The following is a 22,200-nucleotide window of genomic DNA, read 5'->3' as shown; positions in this document are numbered from 1 at the left end:
ACTGGACTTTAGTCAACCAAGGGAACAGACTGGCTTTAGGAAGGGATACTCTGCAATGGATACATCCATGTCATTAATCAGATAATCGAGAAATCCGTAGAGTACAACCAGCCTCTATATATGGCATTCATAGATTACGAAAAGGCATTTGATTCAGTAGAGATACCAGCAGTCATAGAGGCATTACGTAACCAAGGAGTACAGCAGTACGCTTAGATAAATATATTCGATAATATCTACAGAGATTCCACAGCTACCTTAATTCTCCACAAGTAGGAAGATATCTATAAAGAAAGGGGTCAGACAAGGAGGCACAATCTCTCCAATGTTCTTCACTGCGTGCCTGGAAGAAGTAGTCAAGCTATTAAACTGCGAAGGCTTAGGAGTAAGGACTAACGGCGAATATCTCAGCAACCTTCGGTTTGCGCATAACATTGTCCTGTTCAGCAACGCTGGAGACGAGTTACAACAAACGATTGAGAACCCTAACAGAGAGAGTGTAAGAGTGGTGTTAAATATTAATATGCAGCAGACAAAGATAATGATGAATAGCCGGGCAAGGGAACAAGAGTTCAGGATGGCCAGTCAGCGTCTAGAGTCCGTGAAGGAGTACGTTTACCTAGGTCAATTACTCACAGGGAACCTTTATTAAGACAAGGAAATTTACGGAAGAATAAAAATGGTTTAGAGCGCATACGGCAAACATTGTCAGCTCCTGAATGGAAGTTTACCATTATCATTGAAAAGGAACGAGTAGAATCTGCATTTTACCGGTGCTGACATATGGGACAGAAACTTGGAGACTGACAAAGAAGCTTGAGAACAAGTTAAGGACCGCGCCAAGAGCGATGGAACGAATTCTAGGCATAACGTTGAGAGACAGCAAGAGAGCGGTTTGGATCAGAGAGCAAACGGGTATAGCCTATGTTCTAATTGACATCAAGAGAAAAAAATGAATGTGGGTAGGTCATGTAACGCGTAGGTTAGATAACCGGTGGACCATTAAGGTTATAGAATGGGTGCCAGAGAAGTGCAGTCGAGGACGGTAGAAGACTAGGTGGGGGGATGAAATTAGGAAATTCGTGGGTGCTAGTTGGAATCTGTTGGGGCACGACAGGGGTAACTGGAGAACTCACGGAGAGGCCTTCGTCCTGCAACGGACATAAAATAGGATGATGATGATGATCTAAGAAGAAGTCACTCTATATAATTCGTCAAACAAGCAAAATTAACGTGTTGCGCGATTCCAGATTCACAGATCCCAGAATGCTAAAGCCCACGCCCCCTCCCTCCACTCCCCCTGATGTATCGCGCGCGAAGGGAAGGCGACGCGCTTCCTCCCCGTTGTTCTTCCTTGCGCACACAAAACTGAGTCACCATCGCTGGCTTACCGATGCCACCGAGCCCGCGAGTAGCGAGAACAAGAAAATTGAAGAGGCTTAATGTGTCCTCGCGAATAAAAGTCGAAGTAGAAAAATAAATGAGAACGTAGTTACCTTTGCTGGCTTTAGTGTCTTGACATGGATGCTTTGGCGCAGGTGAAAAAAATGTTTACATTCTTTTGTGTGACATGACGACACAAATCAACCAACACAACGCTTCGTCTCATCGGACCTCGCTGCGTGCTTTGTCAGCTTGTCTGATAGTGTGTTGATCTGTTTTGTCTCGCTGTATGGTACGATGTACGACTTCAGAAAAGTCAATGCGACTTTGGGGTGAAATGTTTATAGCAACGTTAAACCCACAACGTTCCGGAATTGAAAGTCTAAAGCACGACTTTGGAAGCGTCAATGCACCTTTCGCATCAAAAGTTTATGAGAACTTTGTACTCACAAAGTTTCGGAATTGAAATCCATGCGATTCGTAGATTCCGCGGCCTCCACGAGATGCCTAGACGAGCCCGTTCGCTATCAAAACGCCCTTGAAACTTCGTGCTCTGGATGGGGATCATTGCGTTATGTGACTCCCGGTGCATGAGCGTTGCCACGAAATCCAGCCCGAGTTCGCAATGTTGGCGCTGATATGCCTTTTCGAGCGTGAAAAAGACAAAATCTAGAATGATTTCTGGCGCCGGCGGTTGTTTTGGTTAGCGGCGCATGGTAGCACGAAAAAATTTCTTGGAGGGGGGGATGGATGAAGCCCCATAAGACCGCCCCCCCCCCCTGGCTATGCCCCTGAACAGTATTGCCAGTACTGAGTTTCTGACAGTCATTGGTACTCGAGTCAAACATGAAGCCTACCCAGTCATGGCGCGCCTAAAGTTGGCTGAATACCTAAAAGTAGTTTTTTGCAGAGATAATGGCTTCGATCTACCACTGGCGGTAGCCCTGCCTGACCCCCTTGTGACAAACAGAAGTCATCTCATGCGCGTTGCCACAGGCTTACCACATCCATGTGATTGCACAGAACCGACCGGCGAATAATGGTATTGCCAGACAATCTACCAGTTTTGCATTGCTGGTGACGCATGAAACAGTGGAATAATGTAAGCCATACTTCATCTGCTTTGTTTTCAGCTGTCCAGAGGTAGATTTCAAGGGTAAAGGAACGTTATTGGAAACTAAATGCACTTTCAGATCTGAGGCATGGATTTTGAGCAAGTCCTCGTCAAGGCCGGTGGCTTCGGCTTGTTCAACAAGACCGCCATGTTGCTACTCCTGGTGCTGAGCGGCTTCCACACAGCTTTGTACGTGTTCGGCCATTTCCTAATCACGGTGACGCCGTTCAGCCAATGGTGCTTCCCGAATGGCAGCATACCATCTGTTGATGAGATAAGCCGTCTACCCAGGGGCAAGTGTCTTGACCTCCGCGCACTTTCTGCGTCAGAACACGCTTACCGCAACGAAACAACTGTTCAGGGATATCTCAAGTCTTGTCCTGAAGGATGGCAGTACGACCGGAGCGAGTTTTTCCAGACGATAACGATGGAGGTAAGCAATAGAAATGACAAATTACATTTATTTGCTCACACGTGTAGCGTGTGCTGTCTGAGAAAACTGCCGCTCGAGAACTTTCTTACCGCCGGAAATAATCGTGAGCTGTAGCACGCAGGGCATTTATCGTGGACCTGATGTTTTTACACATCGCCTGGAGAGCCGTCGTCCAACCAATCAGAAAAAAATAAGTGACGGGTCCTTCGCATCTAGTTTGTCTTGGATACATGCATGGATATTTGTCGTGAGTTGCGTAAGTGGGTAGTCCACAGACAGCGAAACGTGAGGTGTTGACTGTAAACTTTCATCCTAAAGAACATCCCAAGTATCGGTTTTTCTAGATACCAGTTGGTGAACCTTTGCCTAACTCGCTTTGTAAAGCTAGATAGTTGTTTTTCTCCGGCAGGTACACAGCCTTGGACTTATAGCTGCTCATTGTTTCAATTGTTTCATACGTTATCGCGGTTAGTGGCTCGTGACAATAAAACTATGGCGTGTCTAATTCCCATCACTTCAGATGATCTTGCAGCACCCTGATGAAAAGTTTCACAGACGATCAAACAGCTTGTCCCACTTGTAATGTAGAGTAAAGTATGATACTATACTTTATAAGACACGTTTAGAATGTGTCTTCTGCTAAACTATATTACCAGACACGCTTGTAAAATCAGAAACGAAGAATGCCCATATTGCTTTTGAGCAGCTAGATCGGCCTGCATGTAAAAACTTCCTCATTTCAGAAGCGTGAGTTGGACGTGCTCTTTGTTTCGATTCTTGGCAGAACCAGTGGTTTTGTGGAGAGAGCTGGCAGTTGTACACGGTCCACACTGCATTTTGGCTTGGTTCCATGGCCGGGTACTTGATCTGCGGAACATTATCAGATAGGTATGTACTTCAGGTATCAAGTGACTGGTGCTATCGAATGTAGCTGCGTCGTGCGCATTTATTGGTCGAATAAATACGCATCTCAGAGGTCAGCTTCCTGTCAGCTAGCATATTGAAGGCGGTTATTCAGACGGAAAGCCTTCAACTGAAGCCCTCCTGTTTGAATACCGCCTTTACATCGCACCGTCACATGGGTACGAGCGCAATGCAAGTACTTCATCGCTCAGAATTTCATTGACAGAACAAGCGCGTCGGTATGGTTTCTCGTCGGAGCACAAAGTTTCGCGACGTATAAAGCAGCATGTATACAGCCTAATTGAAGCGTGGGCAGACATCTTTATGAAAGTGATGAAGACGAAGAGGTGCAGACCTGCTTCCTCTATTGGTTCACCATACTGACTGCTGCTTCTACTCTGTAGGCAGCATATATGTAAATATATACTCAGACTTAAAATAAACCAGTTATTTCCCATAGTAGTTTGGCTACTGCAGTATGTTTGGCACGTAAAACCACATAACGTTTATTTTCCGGCAGCATTACCGATGAAATGGCGAGTGAGGAACTGTTCTAGTCATCAGACAGCACGGTTTTTTGGGCCCGCGAGATATTCACTGGTCCGCTTCAGGTTGCCAGAGAACCGCGTGCCTTCCACCAAGCTGTCACAGAAACATAAAGTATACAGAGAACTGACACGCAACATATAGCAAGTCGACAGACCAAGTCAGCGGCGTCGCTCGTCGTCACCAACCCCACGAGTGCAATGCCTCCCCTGTCTTACATCGCTGACTGATTGTTCTGAAACATTATACGTGGCGAATGAGTACCGATTAAAAATCAGCGGAGGTTTTAAATGATCTTGTGGGAACAAGGAACGAGCGAAGTGGGCATATTATGCAAGTCATGGCAGCGACAAACGGTCATTTTAATGGTTACGTTCAGCTTTCTTTGTCATGTGAGCGTCGGCAATATGCATTTATATTGAACCGTGTTTTGGAATTGTTGCTAGGACGGAAAGCGAATACAAAAACTCACAGTTAAACATATAGGAACCTGCGTTTTTAGCTGAAAATTTTATAAAAAATATCTTGCGCTTATCGCTGTTCTGTTCTTAGTGAAATTTTACAGAAAGGTCGCATTCCGCGGGCAGAATCGTTCACTTTTACACTTGTTAGAGTTACTTGCCTGACTATAAAAAAATAAAAATGCGAGAGTGCCTTTGTCTATGGCAGTCGCTGCAAACACAGTACTAGCAGCCGTTAGCATGAGCTTGTGTCACCATCTGTTGGAAGCTGAGGAAAGCAGTCGTTCCGGGAGGGTTGCTGCGCGCTCCACGGGAGCGGGCAGCACGCGGCAGCCCTCCTGGAACGGCTGCTTGCCGCAGGTGCCGACAGGCGGCGACACAAAGTCATGCTTGCCCTGCCTTCGCAGCAGCTAGCTTCCCAACAGGCAATGGCGCAACATCGCAGATTTTTTTAAAAACCACGCAAGTAATCGTACGGGTTGTTACATTGAAGAATGTAGGCCTTCAAATGCGATCTTTCTGCGAAATTTGAGCAAGTGCTCAACAACGTAGGTGCAAAATCTTTTTTACGAGTTTCAGCGAAAAATGTACGTTCCTGTATAAAGGACGCTTCTAGCTCAAACTAAAACCCCTGGATCTACGTGCCACCACCGCTTTCTTAAGTAGCGACAACCTTTGTTGTGCGCCGCCTTTTCCCCTCACACCAAATCCAGTTCCGGTATTTCCGCTTCCGGCATTTCCGATTTAAAAAATTCCGGTTCCGGCGTTTCCGCTTCCTGGAGTTGCGCTGCAGGAATTTCCGCTTTGACTGCTGTTAGACGATGGTGAGACGTCCGCGCGTGCTTAAAGCTGTGGCAGTCACCATAAGAAGAATGCAAAGGGGACAAGCTGTTGTATTCCGCTGAAGTAGTAGTTCGCGGTCGCTGTTGTCCAAATGCACGAAAAACGGCAGTGGTCTCCAAGCGCCCAGGCACTACATTCCACTGTACGCAGTTGCTCGTGCCACAACCCGTCGCAGGTTGACGCGAAGCAGCGAACACGAGCAGATCGCTGGTTACAGTAGGCGGTGGTTCTTGGATGGAATCGCATTCACAGTTTCAACCGCAGCTCGTGCAATTAAAGCCTCTGCAGTGGCGCGAAAGTAAACAACGCTAAAAAACAAAGTGTCACTTCCACTCTGAACAGGAAGCTGCAGCTACGTAAGTTCCGCTTGACGCCGGAAGCTAAGGGGGTGAGTGGGATAGGAGCGTGGAGGAGGAGGGCAGGTTGGCGGTACTTAACCTGGTCGGCGGGAACGTGTATGGAGGGGCTTTAGTTCAAACAATGTCACTAGATAGATAGATAGATAGATAGACACTAAACGGCGGAAGAAATAACAACTGAGCGTAAAAGCTGAAAAGAAAGCAGGAAAGCAACGCATGACTATAAGGAGCATTCCGTTTTTGTGTTAGGCAGCAAACCGCACGTGCGTCTGGCTAACCTCCCTTCCTTTACTCTCTTCTATTTTGATGTCTGTCTCTCTCCGCGTTTTTTTTGTTGATCTTTTTTTCATGCGTTCACGTTCGTAACAAACTTCGTGATCAGTGACTTTTTAATATTTTCGGTGAAATGCGCTCTCCCTAACGTGTATTTTTCTTGCTCCAGTGCAGAATTGGACGGAAGAAGACTGCCGCGATATTGACGCTTATCGGAACTGGTGCCAATATCGCTGGGACCTTCTTCAGCGATCTTGTGGGATTCGCAGTGCTTCGATGTTTTGCTGGCATGAGCTCACTGAGCGTTAATAGTGCGATATTTGTCCTGGGTAAGTCATGCAGGCCCCTCTAATTGTTATTTTTATGGCAGCTGTCACTATAGGTAGAATGTGACATTACTTTAACTGCTTAGTAGAAACGGCGGTATACCTGCTACGGACTCTTATGAGAAAAATGCATTGAACACGCAGGGACACCTCATATTGAAACAAAGAGAGAGTGTCAAGTTCAATTGCATCGGCTGGCTTTAATGCCTACATATATATATATATATATATATATATATATATATATATATATATATATATATATATATATATATATATATATATATATATATATATATATATATATACATATATATATATATATGCATGCTGGAGTGCAAGGCCTCCAATATATCGTTCTAACACAGCTACCTTTAAACTGTTGAGCTTCTGTAACAATTTATCTGTTTATCGAAGCGGTGAAATAGCAAATACTCTAATGAATATAAGCGGTGTTACTTAATTAATTAGCCCCACCAAGCACAAGCACCATTCCACCCGAAGGAAAAGTTGAACAACTTCGCCAAATTTATTTCTGTCCGTGCTGGGCATGAAAAAAACAACAGTGAAATTTTATTTCACCATAGTAATTAGACATTACCTAGTTGGTTTACTGACCTTCCCCCAAGTGAAACCACGCATAAGCTTGCCAAAAACGCTACCATGTGTACTGTGTTAAGTTTAGCTTAAGTCACCATATTGAGGTACACAACAGCGTATCATAAATTATACATTGCGCTTTGTGGTGTTCACCGCACAACGCCCAATGTATTGTAAATGTATTCTCAAGTCACTATACACAGGAGAGAAAATAAACGCACGTAGAAGCATTCGGATGCCCCGTACTACTAATCTGCCGCATCATAATGAGCAGCACAAACGTAGCAGACTGATGGCTCCGGTCACAGACGTATGACAGACCACGGGTATGACAGGCGGTAGCGTGCCGCCGTCATACAGGGAGATAACTCATTTACCATGACCATGGGTCTTAAGTTTATCGTGCTCGTTGCTTCAATCTACAAACGGTTCTGTCTTGGGCAAAGAAAATGTGCGAGACCTAATGTTGCTCGACCAGGCAAAATGAGAAATTTGCAGGAAACAATCTCTGTACGACTGTTTACTTACCGCACCAAAATAGGTTCACGCACGCACGTGGTAGGTATAATATATGTCTATTAGCGCTCCCTCCAAAAATCAAATAAAAAGTTCCCAATGGAAGCATTAGGTACTGGCTTTTTCGGTGGTGCCGAGTGTAACACACAAGCTACGACTTGAAGTCTTGGTGAATCATTTAAAGAAAAAAAATGAAAATGCTAACTGACAGAACACACACGGCGATGCTCGTAAACGTTGCGTATGGCTGGCAAAACGAAAACTGGATCTTCTAATATGGTGACTGCATTGAATGATCTCGCAAGTAACGTATGCACGCACAAGGGCGCCAGCAATGAACACGTATACATTCGTGCAGAAAAAGATGCAAAAGCGAGAGCTGTACAGGAAAACGCGGTCGCTGTTGTTGGCATCCAGCTGCAAGTATTCTGTAATTATTATTCGATTTCAAATTATTTCGGTGCCCATTGCTTCAGCATCTCTCATATGCATGTTTTACTTTCGGACGTCAAAGATTGACCATAAATCTACTGCATCATAGATACAGCGCCGTCAGTTGCAGTTGCGCGCATGTTTTGCAAACGTCTAAAGCATGCCGTGGTCTCCTGGTGACTTCTGTCTCATGTTTGCATTTGTTTCTGATAACGTTTACAAGCATCGGTACGGTGGCCTCGTGACGAACTGCCATGTTGTTGCTATCCTGTTCGCGGAAGCATGGCATTAACTTTAATTTGTCATGAAATGTGGCAGAGCAGTGTTGAAATATTTGGTCAACATAATCTAATGCAGACTAACTGTATCTAAACACGATGTGTCTGCTCCTCCGTGAATTAACTGCTTGCCGTATTCCCTTCATAACTTGTTCTCCTATACGCTCTCCCTCTATAGGCTAGCCAACTGACCGAGAGTGTCGTTGACCTGTTTTACCTTTAACATGTTTTCCGTGTTCCGTGTAACAAGCGGTGAAATTCACAAGACTTTTTGTTCGTACGTGTTCTTTGGCATTGGCCGGCCTCCTTCGCTAGCATCAGGATTGGCCGGAATCTCTTCTTACCAAAACATATATAGTAAGCGATCTTTGTGAATACGGGCCCAGTACGATATGTTCCATTTTCTTTTTCATTATTTCGCCTTGCTGTATTGAGCAACGATTCATTTGTGTGGCGTATGATGCAGTGTTGGAGTACACAGTAGCTCAGAGAAGGACTCTGGTGGCCTTTGTGTGGGCCACCGCGTGGGGAGTGGTTGGCTGCGCGGTACCCTGGTACGGCTACCTGACACAGAACTGGCGGGCCTTCCTCTACGGTGCAGCAATTTCCGACGTACTGCTGCTGCTTTGTCTATTGTATGTTCCTTTTTTTTATTAACAAGTCTAAGATCTTTAGGGGCTAAAGAACATGTTCTCAATAGTCTAGAAGCGGCATAAAATCCCAACAGAGAGTTTGCTGAACGTACACATCTTTTGTGCGTACACGGTGCGTACATGCGTACAGTACGTACACGTGCTCAAAACATTTGCATAGGAAGGAAGTTTGCGATCCTTGTGCCGTTACGGTTGACTGATATTTCTATTTTATACGACGGCTGATGACTGGGCGGAAATTTAGCCGCATTAGGGTTCAATGCCCATCGGGACAAGTTCAGACAGCTGTTTCATATGTCCAGACGAAGTGTATCAGGCTTGACCGCTTGGGAGACACATCTAGCGCACTGCTTAGCTGTTCTATTCGGTATTCTGATACACTGAACTTTTTTGGTTTTGCAAGATAACTACTGGTATATATTTCAATATTCTTTAATAAACAACTAATTGTTATGCTTGACACCCTTGTGTGACTATATTCCTCAATTGTGTGTTCTTTGTTGTTATGCGCGAGTAGATTTACCAACATCTAGGTACATGTGTTATTGTTACTGTTCTGAGAAACTTCTCAACACAAATCTGTCCCTCAGATTGTCAGATCCTTGTCAGTACCAAATTTAAGATGCTACATTTCTTTGCTTTTTCAAGTCTGAGAATGACAATAATCTCAACAAGCTGGTGCGAACAGCGACCTTAGAGGAAACGGTGCTATATATATGGTTGTTGTTGCCCTTAAACTTCACATGTTTAGGCACGGCTTATTGCACCATGTTTGTGAATTTCCAGGCATCTGCTTGTCTAGTGCCGTACTTGTGTTATCAGTCGGTCATCAAATGCGGATTCAAATTGCGCTCCATTTTGTGACGCAGCGTCAATACACAAACATTTCACGCTTAAAAGCACAAATGGAAATCATGTGCTGTCATAATGCGGAACATGAGCGTTGTGACAAGGCTGCCAAATTACCATTATGCGCATTCGTTGCACCATACTTCGTTATGACGAGGTATAGTGAACTTGTCTCAATGTAACGCCCTTGGTCTGAAACATAGATACTGCAATTGATATGATGTCAATGTTGCACCACAGCTGGATTCCCGAGTCTTCGAGCTGGCTTGTGTCAGTTGGTCGCGTTGCCGAGGCGGTCCATTCCCTCGAGCGCCTCGCATCAAGGAATAGAAGAAAAGTCACAAGAGAACAAATTTTGGAACTCCTAATTGTGAGTACTGAAGTGTTAGAGAACATGAAAAAAATCAGAAATTTTTTTATTTCTCGATAAACTGTACTGCATGATAAACTGTACTATAAATGGATACTGTGTGATTCTGGACTAACAAAATAATACATTAAGAAAAGGGCTTGCCTATGGCGTGTTCATAACATCTCTATGGCTTCTGCGTTTTTTGAGTGTGACCAGTTATAAGTTATTTAAGCGAGTAATTACAAATGCACATCTTGCTAAAGCTCTGAGAAAGGCGCGTGTTTTCACTCAATCGAAAGTAATTTATACGCGGGGACAAAGCTTCCGCCTATCGGCGTAAGGCTACCCAGGCACAAGCTACTCTTGGTGATAGAAAATGTAGTCGCAGTGTGAAGAAACCACCCGGACGTCGTCCGCGCATGAGAATCCTTGGTCAGCACAAAGCTGCGGTCATAGCACGTCTATAAAGTCTCTCCATGCCTTCACAAAATCGAGGAAACTTAAGAGCCTTTCTGAATTGTACTGCTCGCGCAAAACCCAAAAGATAAATACAGTAAAAGCTCGTTAATTCGAACCGCATGGGGAAGCCGCTTCAGTTCGAATTAACGAAAGTTCGAACTAACGAAAGTGAAGGAGAGCAACAGTACACTGCGATTTGGAAGCAGTAGGGAATGTCAGAAATTTGGCGTGTCAGAAAGTGATGGCATGTGCTGCGGGCACACGCCATCTTCAAGTCGAAGCTCTGGGTCCGACTGTGCCACACCACCGATGTCCACAGAAACGAATGTTAGCCGAGGCTTAACACCACCACAATGAGTCGCGACGGCCGATACCTCCTAAGCTGAAAACAGAGGTACACAACCGATGAAGACTGCCGAGACGAAGACGCCGAACATGTGAAGGTGGCGAAGGCCCTGATTCGTTGGTTCTTGATTGCAAACGCAGCTGCGACGTACTTGATTCGCTGTGTTTTGGCGCTTGCCGTGCCATCTTCGCACAACATTAGCAGCTGTACAAGATTTGCAAAGCCTCCGAGATTCGCAACGGGCAAGAAGTCTCGGAGGTTACGTAGAACGGAGAGGCGGCAGCCGCCGCTGCCTTCTGGCTGACCCCGCGTCGGTTAGATTTTTTCCGATTTTGCCTTCTCTCGCCGTTCTCTCCAATAAGGAGGCAACACAGCCTTGTGTGTAGGCCGTAGGCGCATTTCTCTGGCCGTGTGCCATGCGAGCGTAGTTCGAATTATCCGTGAGGGAACCTTCTCGCGTTCGAATTAACGGACTTTTTTATACATAGACTTCTGTGGAGCTTGGCCGGACCAAATCGTACAGTTCGAATTATCCATAAATTCGAATTAATGAAGTTCGAATTAACGAGCTTTCACTGTAGTACGAACGACAGAAGACTCAGAAAGAGGAAAAGTCGCGACGATTATTTCCTTTCTTTGTTTCCGGTCATTTATGCGTTTCTTCTTTAGAGTGAAGCTGTATACATCTACCCCCCAGTGCATTCGTCATTCCGTGGGCAAAAATTAATCACCCACAGCGGGAGGCGCGCGCCTCGTGCCCCGCTGCGTTCCTAACAGGACCACCAGATGGCGGTCGCCTCCGCGCATGCGCGACAGCGGCACCGCCGGCCTTGCGAGGAAACGAAAGAAAAGAACCAGAAAACTCGCCTTCGCGCATAGAGTTCGCCGCGAGGATTTCGCGGTAAAGTTTACGGTTGCATAAGCTGCAGTTGAATAAGCTGCGTGGAATCGGCGATGGGTAAAGTCAAAACAAAATACACTATACTGATGGGCGAACTCAATGCCAGGGTAGGCAAGAAGCAGGCTGGAGACAAGTCAGTGGGGGAATATGCCATAGGCTCGAGGAATAGCAGGGGAGAGTTATTAGTAGAGTTTGTAGAACAGAATAATATGCGGATAATGAATACCTTCTTCCGCAAGCGGGATAGCCGAAAGTGGACGTGGAGGAGACTGAATGGCGAGGCTAGAAATGAAGTAGACTTTATACTCTCTGCTAACCCTGGCATCATGCAAGATGTGGACGTGCTCGGCAAGGTGCGCTACAGTGACCATAGCATGGTAATAAGTAGAAGCGGCCTAGACTTGAGGAGGGAACGGAAGAAACCGGTAGATAAGAAGCCGATCAATGAGTTAGTGGTAAGAGCGAAAATAAACGAATTCCGGATCAAGCTGCAGAACAGATATTCGGCTTTAACTCAGTATGAGGACCTTAGTGTTGAAGCAATGAACGACAATCTTTTGGGCATCATTAAGGAGGGTGCAATAGAAGTCGGTGGTAACTCCGATAGACAGGATACCAGTAAGCTATCACAGGAGACGAATTATCTGATCAAGAAACGCCAATGTATGAAAGCCTCTAATCCTATAGCTAGAATAGAACTGGCCGAGCTTCCCAAGTTAATCAACAAGCGTAAGACAGCTGACATAAGGAGGTATAATATGGATAGCATTGAACATGCTCTCAGGAACGGAGGAAGCCTAAAAGCAGTAGAGAAGAAACTAGGAATATGCAAGAATCAGATGTGTTAAGAGACAGAGCTGGCAATATCATTGCTAATATGGATGAGATGGTTCAAGTGGCTGAGGAGTCCTATAGAGATTTATACACTACCAGTGGCACCCACGACGATAATGGAAGAGAGAATAGTCAAGAGGAATCTGAAATCGCACAAGAAACGCCGGAAGAAATAAAGAAAGCCTTGGGAGCTATGCAAAGGGGGAAAGCAGTTGGGGAGGATCAGGTAACAGCAGATTTGTTGAAGGATGGTGGGCAGATTGTCCTAGGAAAACTGGACACGCTGTATACGCAATGCCTCATGACTTCGAGCGTACCGGAATCTTGGAAGAACGCTAACATAATCCTAATACATAAGAAAGGCGACGCCAAAAACTTGAAAAATTATAGACCGATCAGCTTACTGTCCGTTGCCTACAAACTATTTACTAAGGTAATCGCAAATACAATAAGGAACACCTTAGACTTCTGTCAAGCAAAGGACCAGGCAGGATTCGGTAAAGGCTACTCAACAATAGACCATATTCACACTATCAATCAGGTGATAGAGAAATGTGCGGAATATAACCAACCAGTATATATAGCTTTCATTGATTACGAGAAAGCGTTTGATTCAATTGAAACCTCAGCAGTCATGGAGGCATTACGGAATCAGGGTGTAGACAAGCCGTATGTAAAAATACTGAAATATATTTATAGTGGCTCCACAGCCACCGTAGTCCTCCATAAAGAAAACAACAAAATCCCAATACAGAAAGGCGTCAGACAGGGAGATACGATCTCTCCAATGCTATTCAGAGCGTGTTTAGAGGAGGTATTTAGAGACCTGGATTTGGAAGAATTGGGGATAAGAGTTAATGGAGAATACCTAAGTAACTTGCGATTCGCTGATGATATTGCCTTGCTTAGTAACTCAGGGGACCAATCGCAATGCATGCACACTGACCTGGAGAGACAAAGCAGAAGGGTGGGTCTAAAAATTAATCTGCAGAAAATTGATGTTTAACAGTCTCGGGAAAAGAACAGGTAGCGAGGCACTGGAAGAGGTAAGGGAATACATCTACTTAGGACAGGTAGTAACCGCGGATCCGGATCATGAGACTGAAGTAGTCAGAAGAATAAGAATGGGCTGGGGTGCGTTCAGCAGGCATTTTCAGATCATGAACAGCAGGTTGACATTATCCCTTGAAGCGGTCTGCGCTGGACGCATGAAAGAAGACGAAGGAAGGTGCTAGGGGAGAAGTGAAAAGAAAGAAGTTGGAATAAAATGGCGGACGACACCCGTCTCACTTAGATAATGTCATTTCTGTTGCCGTTCTAGTTAGGAACGCTACATTTTGGCGCAGCCGACAGTTTTCGAAGACCAGCGATGCGGGTGACGTTTTTCGTCGACCAGGCGTCATCAGAGTCTGTTGTGTTCACCCGATACCAAGTGCACGGTGAGCCAGCGACGGACCTTCCTCTTGAAGTTAGTTCTACCGCGCTGATCAACGTGGTGCTGCAACAAGCTGCAATCAGCCGCCAAGCCCTCGTGCAAACAGGATCGGTGACAGTGAATCTACAACTGCGGACACTGAGCGAACTCGTTCTGGAACCCATACGACGTGGCACCCTCAAAGAGGAAACGCCTGCCGGGAAGGTGAGCCTAGACTTGAGTGTTATGGAACTGCAAAGGAACATTATACAACAGATCGAAATAATGAGAACTTTCGTCCAAGCGCTTAGTCGAGAGCAGTCAGCACGAAGTATTGTTGAACCAGATGTTTTTGAAGGAAAATCGCAAAATGCACACTACTGGCTGTGTTTTTTCGAGTACGCCTGTGACAAGAATCTGTGGCACTCCGACGACACAAAGATTTTGCATATGCGCCGCTATTTGGGCGGTATAGCCAGAAAATGGTATGACGTGCAACTCATGGATTATGGAACAACATGTTGGGAACTGTGGAAAAGCAACTTTTTAGGGGCTTTCGAAGGCAACGCAGTAGAAAGATGGGATGCGGCACTGCGGTTAAGTTATACAGGTGGCTCTCTGCTTGAGTACTGTCTTGAGAAGCGTCGCCTGTTGTATTCTGCAGAACCGAAGCTGTCGTCTTCTGCTGTTGTAGCTTTGATAACGCAAGGGTTGTGTATCGAGATCCGTAGTCATGTCCAGCTCAAAGGTCCAAGAACGTTTGATGACCTTCTGAACTTTCTACAGACCTCAGTGCCAAGAATTACATCGAGAAGACAGCCAGATGGTAGAACAGAGCAACTTGATTCCAATCTAGAGTCATTGCCGTCAACTGAATGTGAACACAGCTTCATAAACAAATCTCTGGGAAGCGTAAATCATGACTGTGAGGATGGTGAAGAACCAATTACCGCAGTTCACGGCAACCTACTTCCACATAATCTGTCTACCGTGCATCACAAGCCCCAGAAAAAGAGCTTCAGTGAGACAGTATATTTGGTGTCGTCAAGCTTATTGTACGCCCCCATTAAGGTAGATGGCATTGAAGTGAAGGCTCTCGTTGACAGTGGAGCTTCGGTATCTTTTATCAACAAGACTCGAGTGGATGCCAGTCGTCTGCACGCTGGTAGAACATTGCGTGTCCAAGCCTACGATGGGTCAGTGACCATGCATAGCGAATGGGTAACCCTGGCTATTGAATTTCAAGGAAATGCTATTACCAGTGACGTATTGGCCATTCCCAATGTCACCTACGATTTTCTTTTGTCCCGTCCAGACATGAAAAAACTTAAGATGAACCTCTATTGGGATGACAAGGTAATGGCCGAAGACACGATAAGAACAGAAGACCCTGGTGAAGATCCTAGTGTATCAAGGCTAATTTTTCACCACGAAGACATCAAGACTAAGTACCCAGAGCTTATATGCATAGGAAGCTACCCTCCAGCAATGAAATCCTATGTCGTTCCTTTCGAGCTCGCAGATAAAACAGTGGTTCGTAGAACCCCCTATAATATGTCCAGAGATAAAAAGGTGTGGCTGAAAAAGGAGTTGCAAGAAATGTTAGACGCAGGTATCATCCGACCTTCTGTATCCCCATTTGCTTCTCCTATCACTATTGCACCTAAAGAAGACGGGACATTCCGCCTCTGCACAGACTACCGGGCTCTCAATCGTCAAACTGAATTGATACCTTATCCAATGCCGAGAATCGACGACATCATTGACGAAACCGGTGGTTGCCATTGGTTTTCACGAATAGATCTCTGCAAGGGCTTTTGGCAGATTCCACTAAGTGAAGAAACGAAGAAGTACACCGCGTTCATAACCCCATTTGACTTGTTTGAGTACAACCGCCTACCATTTGGTTGGAAAAACTCCCCTGCGTGGTTTCAGAAGATTATGACGGACATTCTGAAACCTTACCTGGGCACATTTTGCAATGTGTACATCGACGACATCATCATCTACTCAAAGACAAAGGACGAACACCGTAGTCATCTTTCAAAAGTTCTTCATGCCCTCAGTCTTGCCCAACTCAAAGTCAACTTCAAGAAAAGTGCGTTCTTTCAAGATACCGTAGTATTTCTTGGCAGGGTGTTTGATGGACAGACTAAAAGCACCAAGCAAGAATCGGTAGAGAGAATCTCCAAGCTGGTAAAGCCTTATGATGTGCACTCCCTGCGCGTTTTTCTTGGCCTTGCAGGACACTTCCGGGCGTTTATCAAAGACTACGCACTGAGAACAAGGTGCCTCACACGTTTAACTCAGAAAGACGTGCCTTTTCATTGGGACGAGAAGTGCGAAGCTGTCTATCGTGAGCTTGTAAAACTAATATCGTCGGACCCCATCTTGCGAATACCGGATTTTTCCTTGCCTTTCGTGCTGAACACGGACGCATCACATTATGCTACCGGTGCAGTTCTATACCAGAAGCCATCCAAACAAGCTGATCAAACCAAACACTACGTCGTGGGGTACTACAGCTATACTCTGAAACCCGCCGAAATCAATTACTGTACCACAGAAAAGGAAGCTCTGGCCGTCTTAAAAGCTGTGCAGTACTTTCGTACTTACCTGGAAGGTGCCAAATTCATACTTTTCACGGACCATCAAGCATTGACTCAACTTCTGAGCATGGCCCAGCCAAGAGGCCGCATTGCTAGATGGGTGAACTATCTGCAACAATTTGATTTCGTAATTTCGCACCGTCCTGGCCCACTCCTCACTGACGCTGACGCACTATCAAGATTACTTGTACAGGAATCAGGCAATAATCCAGATACAATCAATCATATTAAGCTATGGGAAGGTACAGAAGAGCTCCAGTTTATCAATGGAAGGTATCACGTACCACCAACTATGATTCCAAGGATTCTTCATCTATACCACGACACCCCTGAATCGGGTGGACATGATGGCTTCTGGCGCACTTATAAGAAATTGCTCATGAGATTCACATGGCCGGGCATGAAAAACGACATCAGCCATTACATCCGCACATGCCACCTCTGCCAGGTGAACAAAGTTAAATTCAAGCAATCGACAGACGTTATGACAAACCCTGAATATTCAAGCATCCCGTTCGAAGTAATTCATTTGGACTTCGCGGAGCTCAAAAAGAAGGGGGAAGGAGTCAAGCGAACGCAAGCTTTCTTGCTCTCCATAGATGAGTGCACACGGACGATTGCGGCTAAAGCTGGCAAAGAAGACGCAAACAGCGTAATAGACCTCCTCAAAGCTGAGTGTTTTAAACACACAAAGACGCTCGTCTGCGACAACGGGCCGGCTTTTCGGAGTGCCAAATTATCAAAGTGGGCCCAGGAGCACGACATCATGATAAAGTATTCTTCTCCATACCACCCGGCAGCAAACGGCCTAGCGGAACGTGCCATACGAGACATCAAACAGTATCTGAAGATGTATCCAGACTTTGCCGGTGGCTGGAAGTGCTGTCTCGAGGCCGCTGTGAAGCATCACAACAGATCATACACCACGAGTTTAGGCTGCAGCCCTCATTTTGTAACTTCAGGTACAGCGCCCATACTTCCTGCAGATCGTGAGCTAGGTCTCCTAGAGAACCTCGAACTTGCGGAAGTAAGAAAAACTGTCAAAGAACAGGAGATCTACAAGCGCCGCATGAAGCGAAACTTTGATAAAAGGCACAGTAGCGAGATACCGGACATACAGCCTGGAGACTATGTCCTTGTAAGGAAAGGAGCTGTGCCCTCAAATTCAAAATATTGCGGACAATTTCAAGTTATTAAGACTGCATGCCAGCATGGAATATTGAAGAATGTCTGGTACGCCGGAGCCTCGGGCCAAACGGAGTGCGCCGCTATTGGAAACGTATTCAAGTATTACCCCAGGAGGTGTAATTAAAAGAAATCCGGAAGAGTGAAGCGGTCTGCGCTGGACGCATGAAAGAAGACGAAGGAAGGTGCTAGGGGAGAAGTGAAAAGAAAGAAGTTGGAATAAAATGGCGGACGACACCCGTCTCACTTAGATAATGTCATTTCTGTTGCCGTTCTAGTTAGGAACGCTACATCCCTCAAGAGAAAAGTGTATAACAGCTGTGTCTTACCGGTACTCACTTACGGGGCAGAAACCTGGAGGCTTACGAAAAGGGTTCTACTTAAATTGAGGATGACGCAACGAGCTATGGAACGAGGAATGATGGGTGTAATGTTAAGGGATAAGAAACGAGCAGGTTGGGTGAGGAAACAAACGCGAGTTAATGACATCTTAGTTGAAATCAAGAAAATGAAATGGGCATGGGCAGGACATGTAATGAGGAGGTAAGATAACCGATGGTCATTATGGGTTACGGACTGGATTCCAATGGAAGGGAAGCGTAGGAGGGGGTGGCAGAGAGTTAGGTGGGCGGATGAGATAAAGAAGTTTGTAGGGCTAACATGGCCACAATTAGTACATGACCGGGGTAGTAGGAGAAATATGGCAGAGGCCTTTGCCCTGCAGTGGGCGTAACCAGGTTGTTGATGACGATGATGAAGATGCAGTTGCCGGGAAGCGGCAACTTCGACGATGGCATGACAGTGGCATGAGAACAGTGGGATGTCGATGAGTGTGTGACGACAATGACGGGACGACGACAGTATCGCGAAGCCTTTATGGCGACAAGGGCATGATGGCAATCGTGTGAGGAAGCTGTAGTGACGTGGATGGCACGACTACGGAGGCATTATCAGTAGAGGTCTGATAGTGACTGTCTGACGATGACGGCCCGACAAGGGTGGCATAATCACGATTGAATGATCACAGTATGATTACAGTACTATGACGAAGAAAGAGTCGCATCGTTCAAACGACGAAGGTGGTATGTCGACGGCGGCGTCAAGACAGTGGGATGACGTAACTGAAACGATGCCAATGATAAAACGACAGTGCGACGAATAACGCACGAGGACGCCTGCGTGACGACGATGGACGATGACGACGGAGCGACATCAGTCCGATGTCAAAGGTGGCGTGATGATGCAACGACCACGACGGCAACACGACACCTGACACACACCTATCGCGCCAAGCTATTAGACAACATCGACCATTGGGTCGGAGTCGGAGTACGACGACATAATGATGAGAATCAGATCAACAAGCTGGAATGACGACGATTGAACGACCATGACAGCATCACTACGACGGAGTGTCAACGAACGCAGGACATGTATGACGACTGGGGTGTGACGACGCCGGCGTGACGAGCGTCGGATGACAAAGCTTGAACGACGGCGATGCAATGAGCACGACGGCATACCTATTAGGAGCTCAAACGTAGTGGCCAAACCTATTAGACCACTTGGGTCACTGGGTCGGGGCAGAAGGCGTGGTGAAGATTTAAGGACGAAAGTAAAATGTCCGGAAACTGGAATGACGATAATGGAAAGACCACAACACATGACGACCAGGAGCACATACCTAGCGACCTAAGAAGGTAGACAACTTGCGCCACTGGGTCGGCCTAAGAGGCTAGCTAGCTAGCTAGCTAGCTAGCTAGATAGATAGATAGATAGATAGATAGATAGATAGATAGATAGATAGATAGATAGATAGATAGATAGATAGATAGATAGATAGATAGATAGATAGATAGATAGATAGATAGATAGATAGGCTCAAAATGGCTGAAGCAGCCAAGGAATGCGATTCGCGTTTAAACGTGGGACTATTTTCAGGAAAGCTCTCACTCGTGCACGCTTTGCCTCCATAGCTTACCTTTCACTGCCACAGAAAGTTGGCGCGTGTCGCATCGCGCAGCGCGGGTACGCGAGAGAAGATGCGCGAACTCGTTTCCATTATGCCAAGGACGAAGGAATAAAATAGGCGCATTTATAGCATTTCATTACCCGCTTCACGAAAGCTTCGCTTCACATACTAGATTCCAAAATGGGCGCCGGATATGCGCATTTCCTTCTTTTTTTTCTGTGCTTGCGCGTGTGTACGGATAGCAGTTATATATCCTATGGAATGCTGAATAAGTTTACAGCGCATCGGGAACCTCTATTTAACATGGTATAAATATGCACGCTATGAAAAATTAAATTCTTCTATTCCGCTGAGAAAAGCTGACCGGTAATTTCTTACAATACCCTAAAGTTTCTTTACAATTGTTCTTTATATAGCCCGGTTCTTACCCCAAGTTTTGATGTAAGTACGTAGCAGCAGAATAATTGAGGAGGAGGAAAAACTTTTTCTTCAGACGTGTGACGGAGCCTAGCTGGAGTTCGGCAGTCCTGCTGGAGAGGAAGGCTTTGATAAAGTTGTATGCTTTGTGCCCGACATTGAGTTTCTCCAATGCAAGCATGAATGCCTCATGTTTAATGTTGTTAAAGGCTTTTGTTAGATCTGGGGTTAGGACAGCTCTAGTTTTTTTCCTGTGAATATGGTATAAAACCTCTTCTGAAGGTATTAGCATGATGTCTTGTGCTGATAGATTTGCCCTAAAGCCTATCGTGGTGTGCGGGAAGTAATTCCTGTCATCCATGTGGCTCTGTAGCCTGCTTAGAATTACGTGCTCCAGCACTTTGCCTAAGCAGGAGGTTAAAGATGTGTGCCTGAGGTTCTGCAAGTCAAGCTTCTTTCCCGGGTTCTATTCTATTGTACTATTCTATTCAGCCAATGAATAGAATAACTGAAACTTAGATTGTTTACATCAGAAAGAACGATTAGGACATAGACAAGTAAATACCCCTAAAACTTGGGCAACACACAAAGGCATGAGTGATTAAAAAGTACGGTTCATGTTAAAAAAGCTTGCTCTAATACTTTGCATAAAAACCTTACTCGCCTCACAATCATGAAAAGCCTTAGGGAAAACAAAATACAATATTCTCGATTTCCGTTTCTTGGTGTTAAATACGCAGCATTGAACCGGGCTCACTAATGAGGTAAGCAAATCTTTTCAGCACACAACAGCTTAGAACTAGTTTGTGAGGGAGCAGATTTTTTTTTGCATTTTCCTTGCCGCAAGTCTCCCGGTTTCGTCTAGGGATAGAGGAGGGGCACTATTACTGAGCGCGTCCTGACTTGGCTATCGTCGCGGTCGTCGTAACCAAGCGCCCGACAGCACGACTGCTGCCCAAGACTTTCGGGTGTCGCTGAGCCGCCCGCAGGAACCGTAAGGGCAAACACCGACGCATAAAAAACGAAATAATATTATCGAGATCCGCTCCTAGCTTTCTTTCTGCGAAAACAACTGTCGCCTAGTTTCACAGTGTAATTCTTGACTGAAAAATATATATATGTAGCTCACAGCTCATTGGCTGCTTTGCTCTTCCGTCACTGAAAGTATTGGACACGTCTAAAGGGGGGGGGGGGTGAGGGGGTGGACTGCAGGAACTGCGCTCTGCCAGAACCAGCAAGCGTGTCACGACATCGAACGACACAGCAGGCGAGAGAGCCAACTGCTGCGGCGCAGCGGGGCCTGGCAGAAACTAGCAACTGTGTCACAGCGCTGACGCGATGAGTTATGGCTGCGGCTGCGGGACAGGTGTCCCACCTCGAAAGTGCGCGAGATGAGGACAACGGAAAACCACCAGTGTTTGTCGGCGCCCAATCAAATGATTGGATAGATTTAGCTTGACATTTACTACACGTTCCGCCCAGACCAGTGCGTGCGTCACAGGTGGGGTACACGCACGGCTCCTCAACAGGGACGCTTACGTGTGTGCTCAGAAAGCTCATGCAAACAGCCGAAGCGAAACACTGTCTTTGCCCCGGCAGAGTCGGCTGAGCAGAGCGGGACAGTGCGTCCTCTTGGCTTCGTCGCTTTTGCAGCCAAACGCGTCACACTTCTTTCAAGGCCTTCTAAGTCTCGACCTTTGTGGGCCTCACATGCGCCGTCGATAGCAGAGGAAAGCACGGCG

At 45.9% G+C, this 22,200-nt stretch overlaps 1 protein-coding gene and 1 long non-coding RNA gene across 4 annotated transcripts in view; one reads left to right on the top strand and one right to left on the bottom strand.

The window, feature by feature from the left end:
* LOC135914277 (uncharacterized) overlaps positions 1-22,200 on the bottom strand; it is a 241,449-nt gene that overhangs the window by 17,487 nt on the left and 201,762 nt on the right. The window lies entirely within an intron of this gene.
* LOC135914264 (solute carrier family 22 member 7-like) overlaps positions 1-22,200 on the top strand; it is a 38,956-nt gene that overhangs the window by 4,389 nt on the left and 12,367 nt on the right. Inside the window, exons 2-7 of one of the 2 annotated variants that reach the window (XM_070532032.1) lie at positions 2,294-2,485; positions 2,577-2,930; positions 3,715-3,818; positions 6,490-6,644; positions 8,934-9,102; positions 10,210-10,339. In XM_070532032.1, the coding sequence (XP_070388133.1) occupies positions 2,586-2,930; positions 3,715-3,818; positions 6,490-6,644; positions 8,934-9,102; positions 10,210-10,339 (903 nt within the window). In that variant the 5' untranslated portion in view covers positions 2,294-2,485; positions 2,577-2,585. The remainder of the gene's footprint in view (positions 1-2,293; positions 2,486-2,576; positions 2,931-3,714; positions 3,819-6,489; positions 6,645-8,933; positions 9,103-10,209; positions 10,340-22,200) is intronic. The other variant, XM_065447044.1, reaches the window with a different exon arrangement.

The sequence above is a fragment of the Dermacentor albipictus genome, chromosome 1 (genome assembly GCF_038994185.2).
Source record: "Dermacentor albipictus isolate Rhodes 1998 colony chromosome 1, USDA_Dalb.pri_finalv2, whole genome shotgun sequence".
NCBI classification, from domain to species: Eukaryota; Metazoa; Arthropoda; class Arachnida; order Ixodida; family Ixodidae; genus Dermacentor; species Dermacentor albipictus.
Note: the sequence above shows the minus strand (reverse complement) of the source record. Positions and strands in the feature narration are given on the sequence as shown.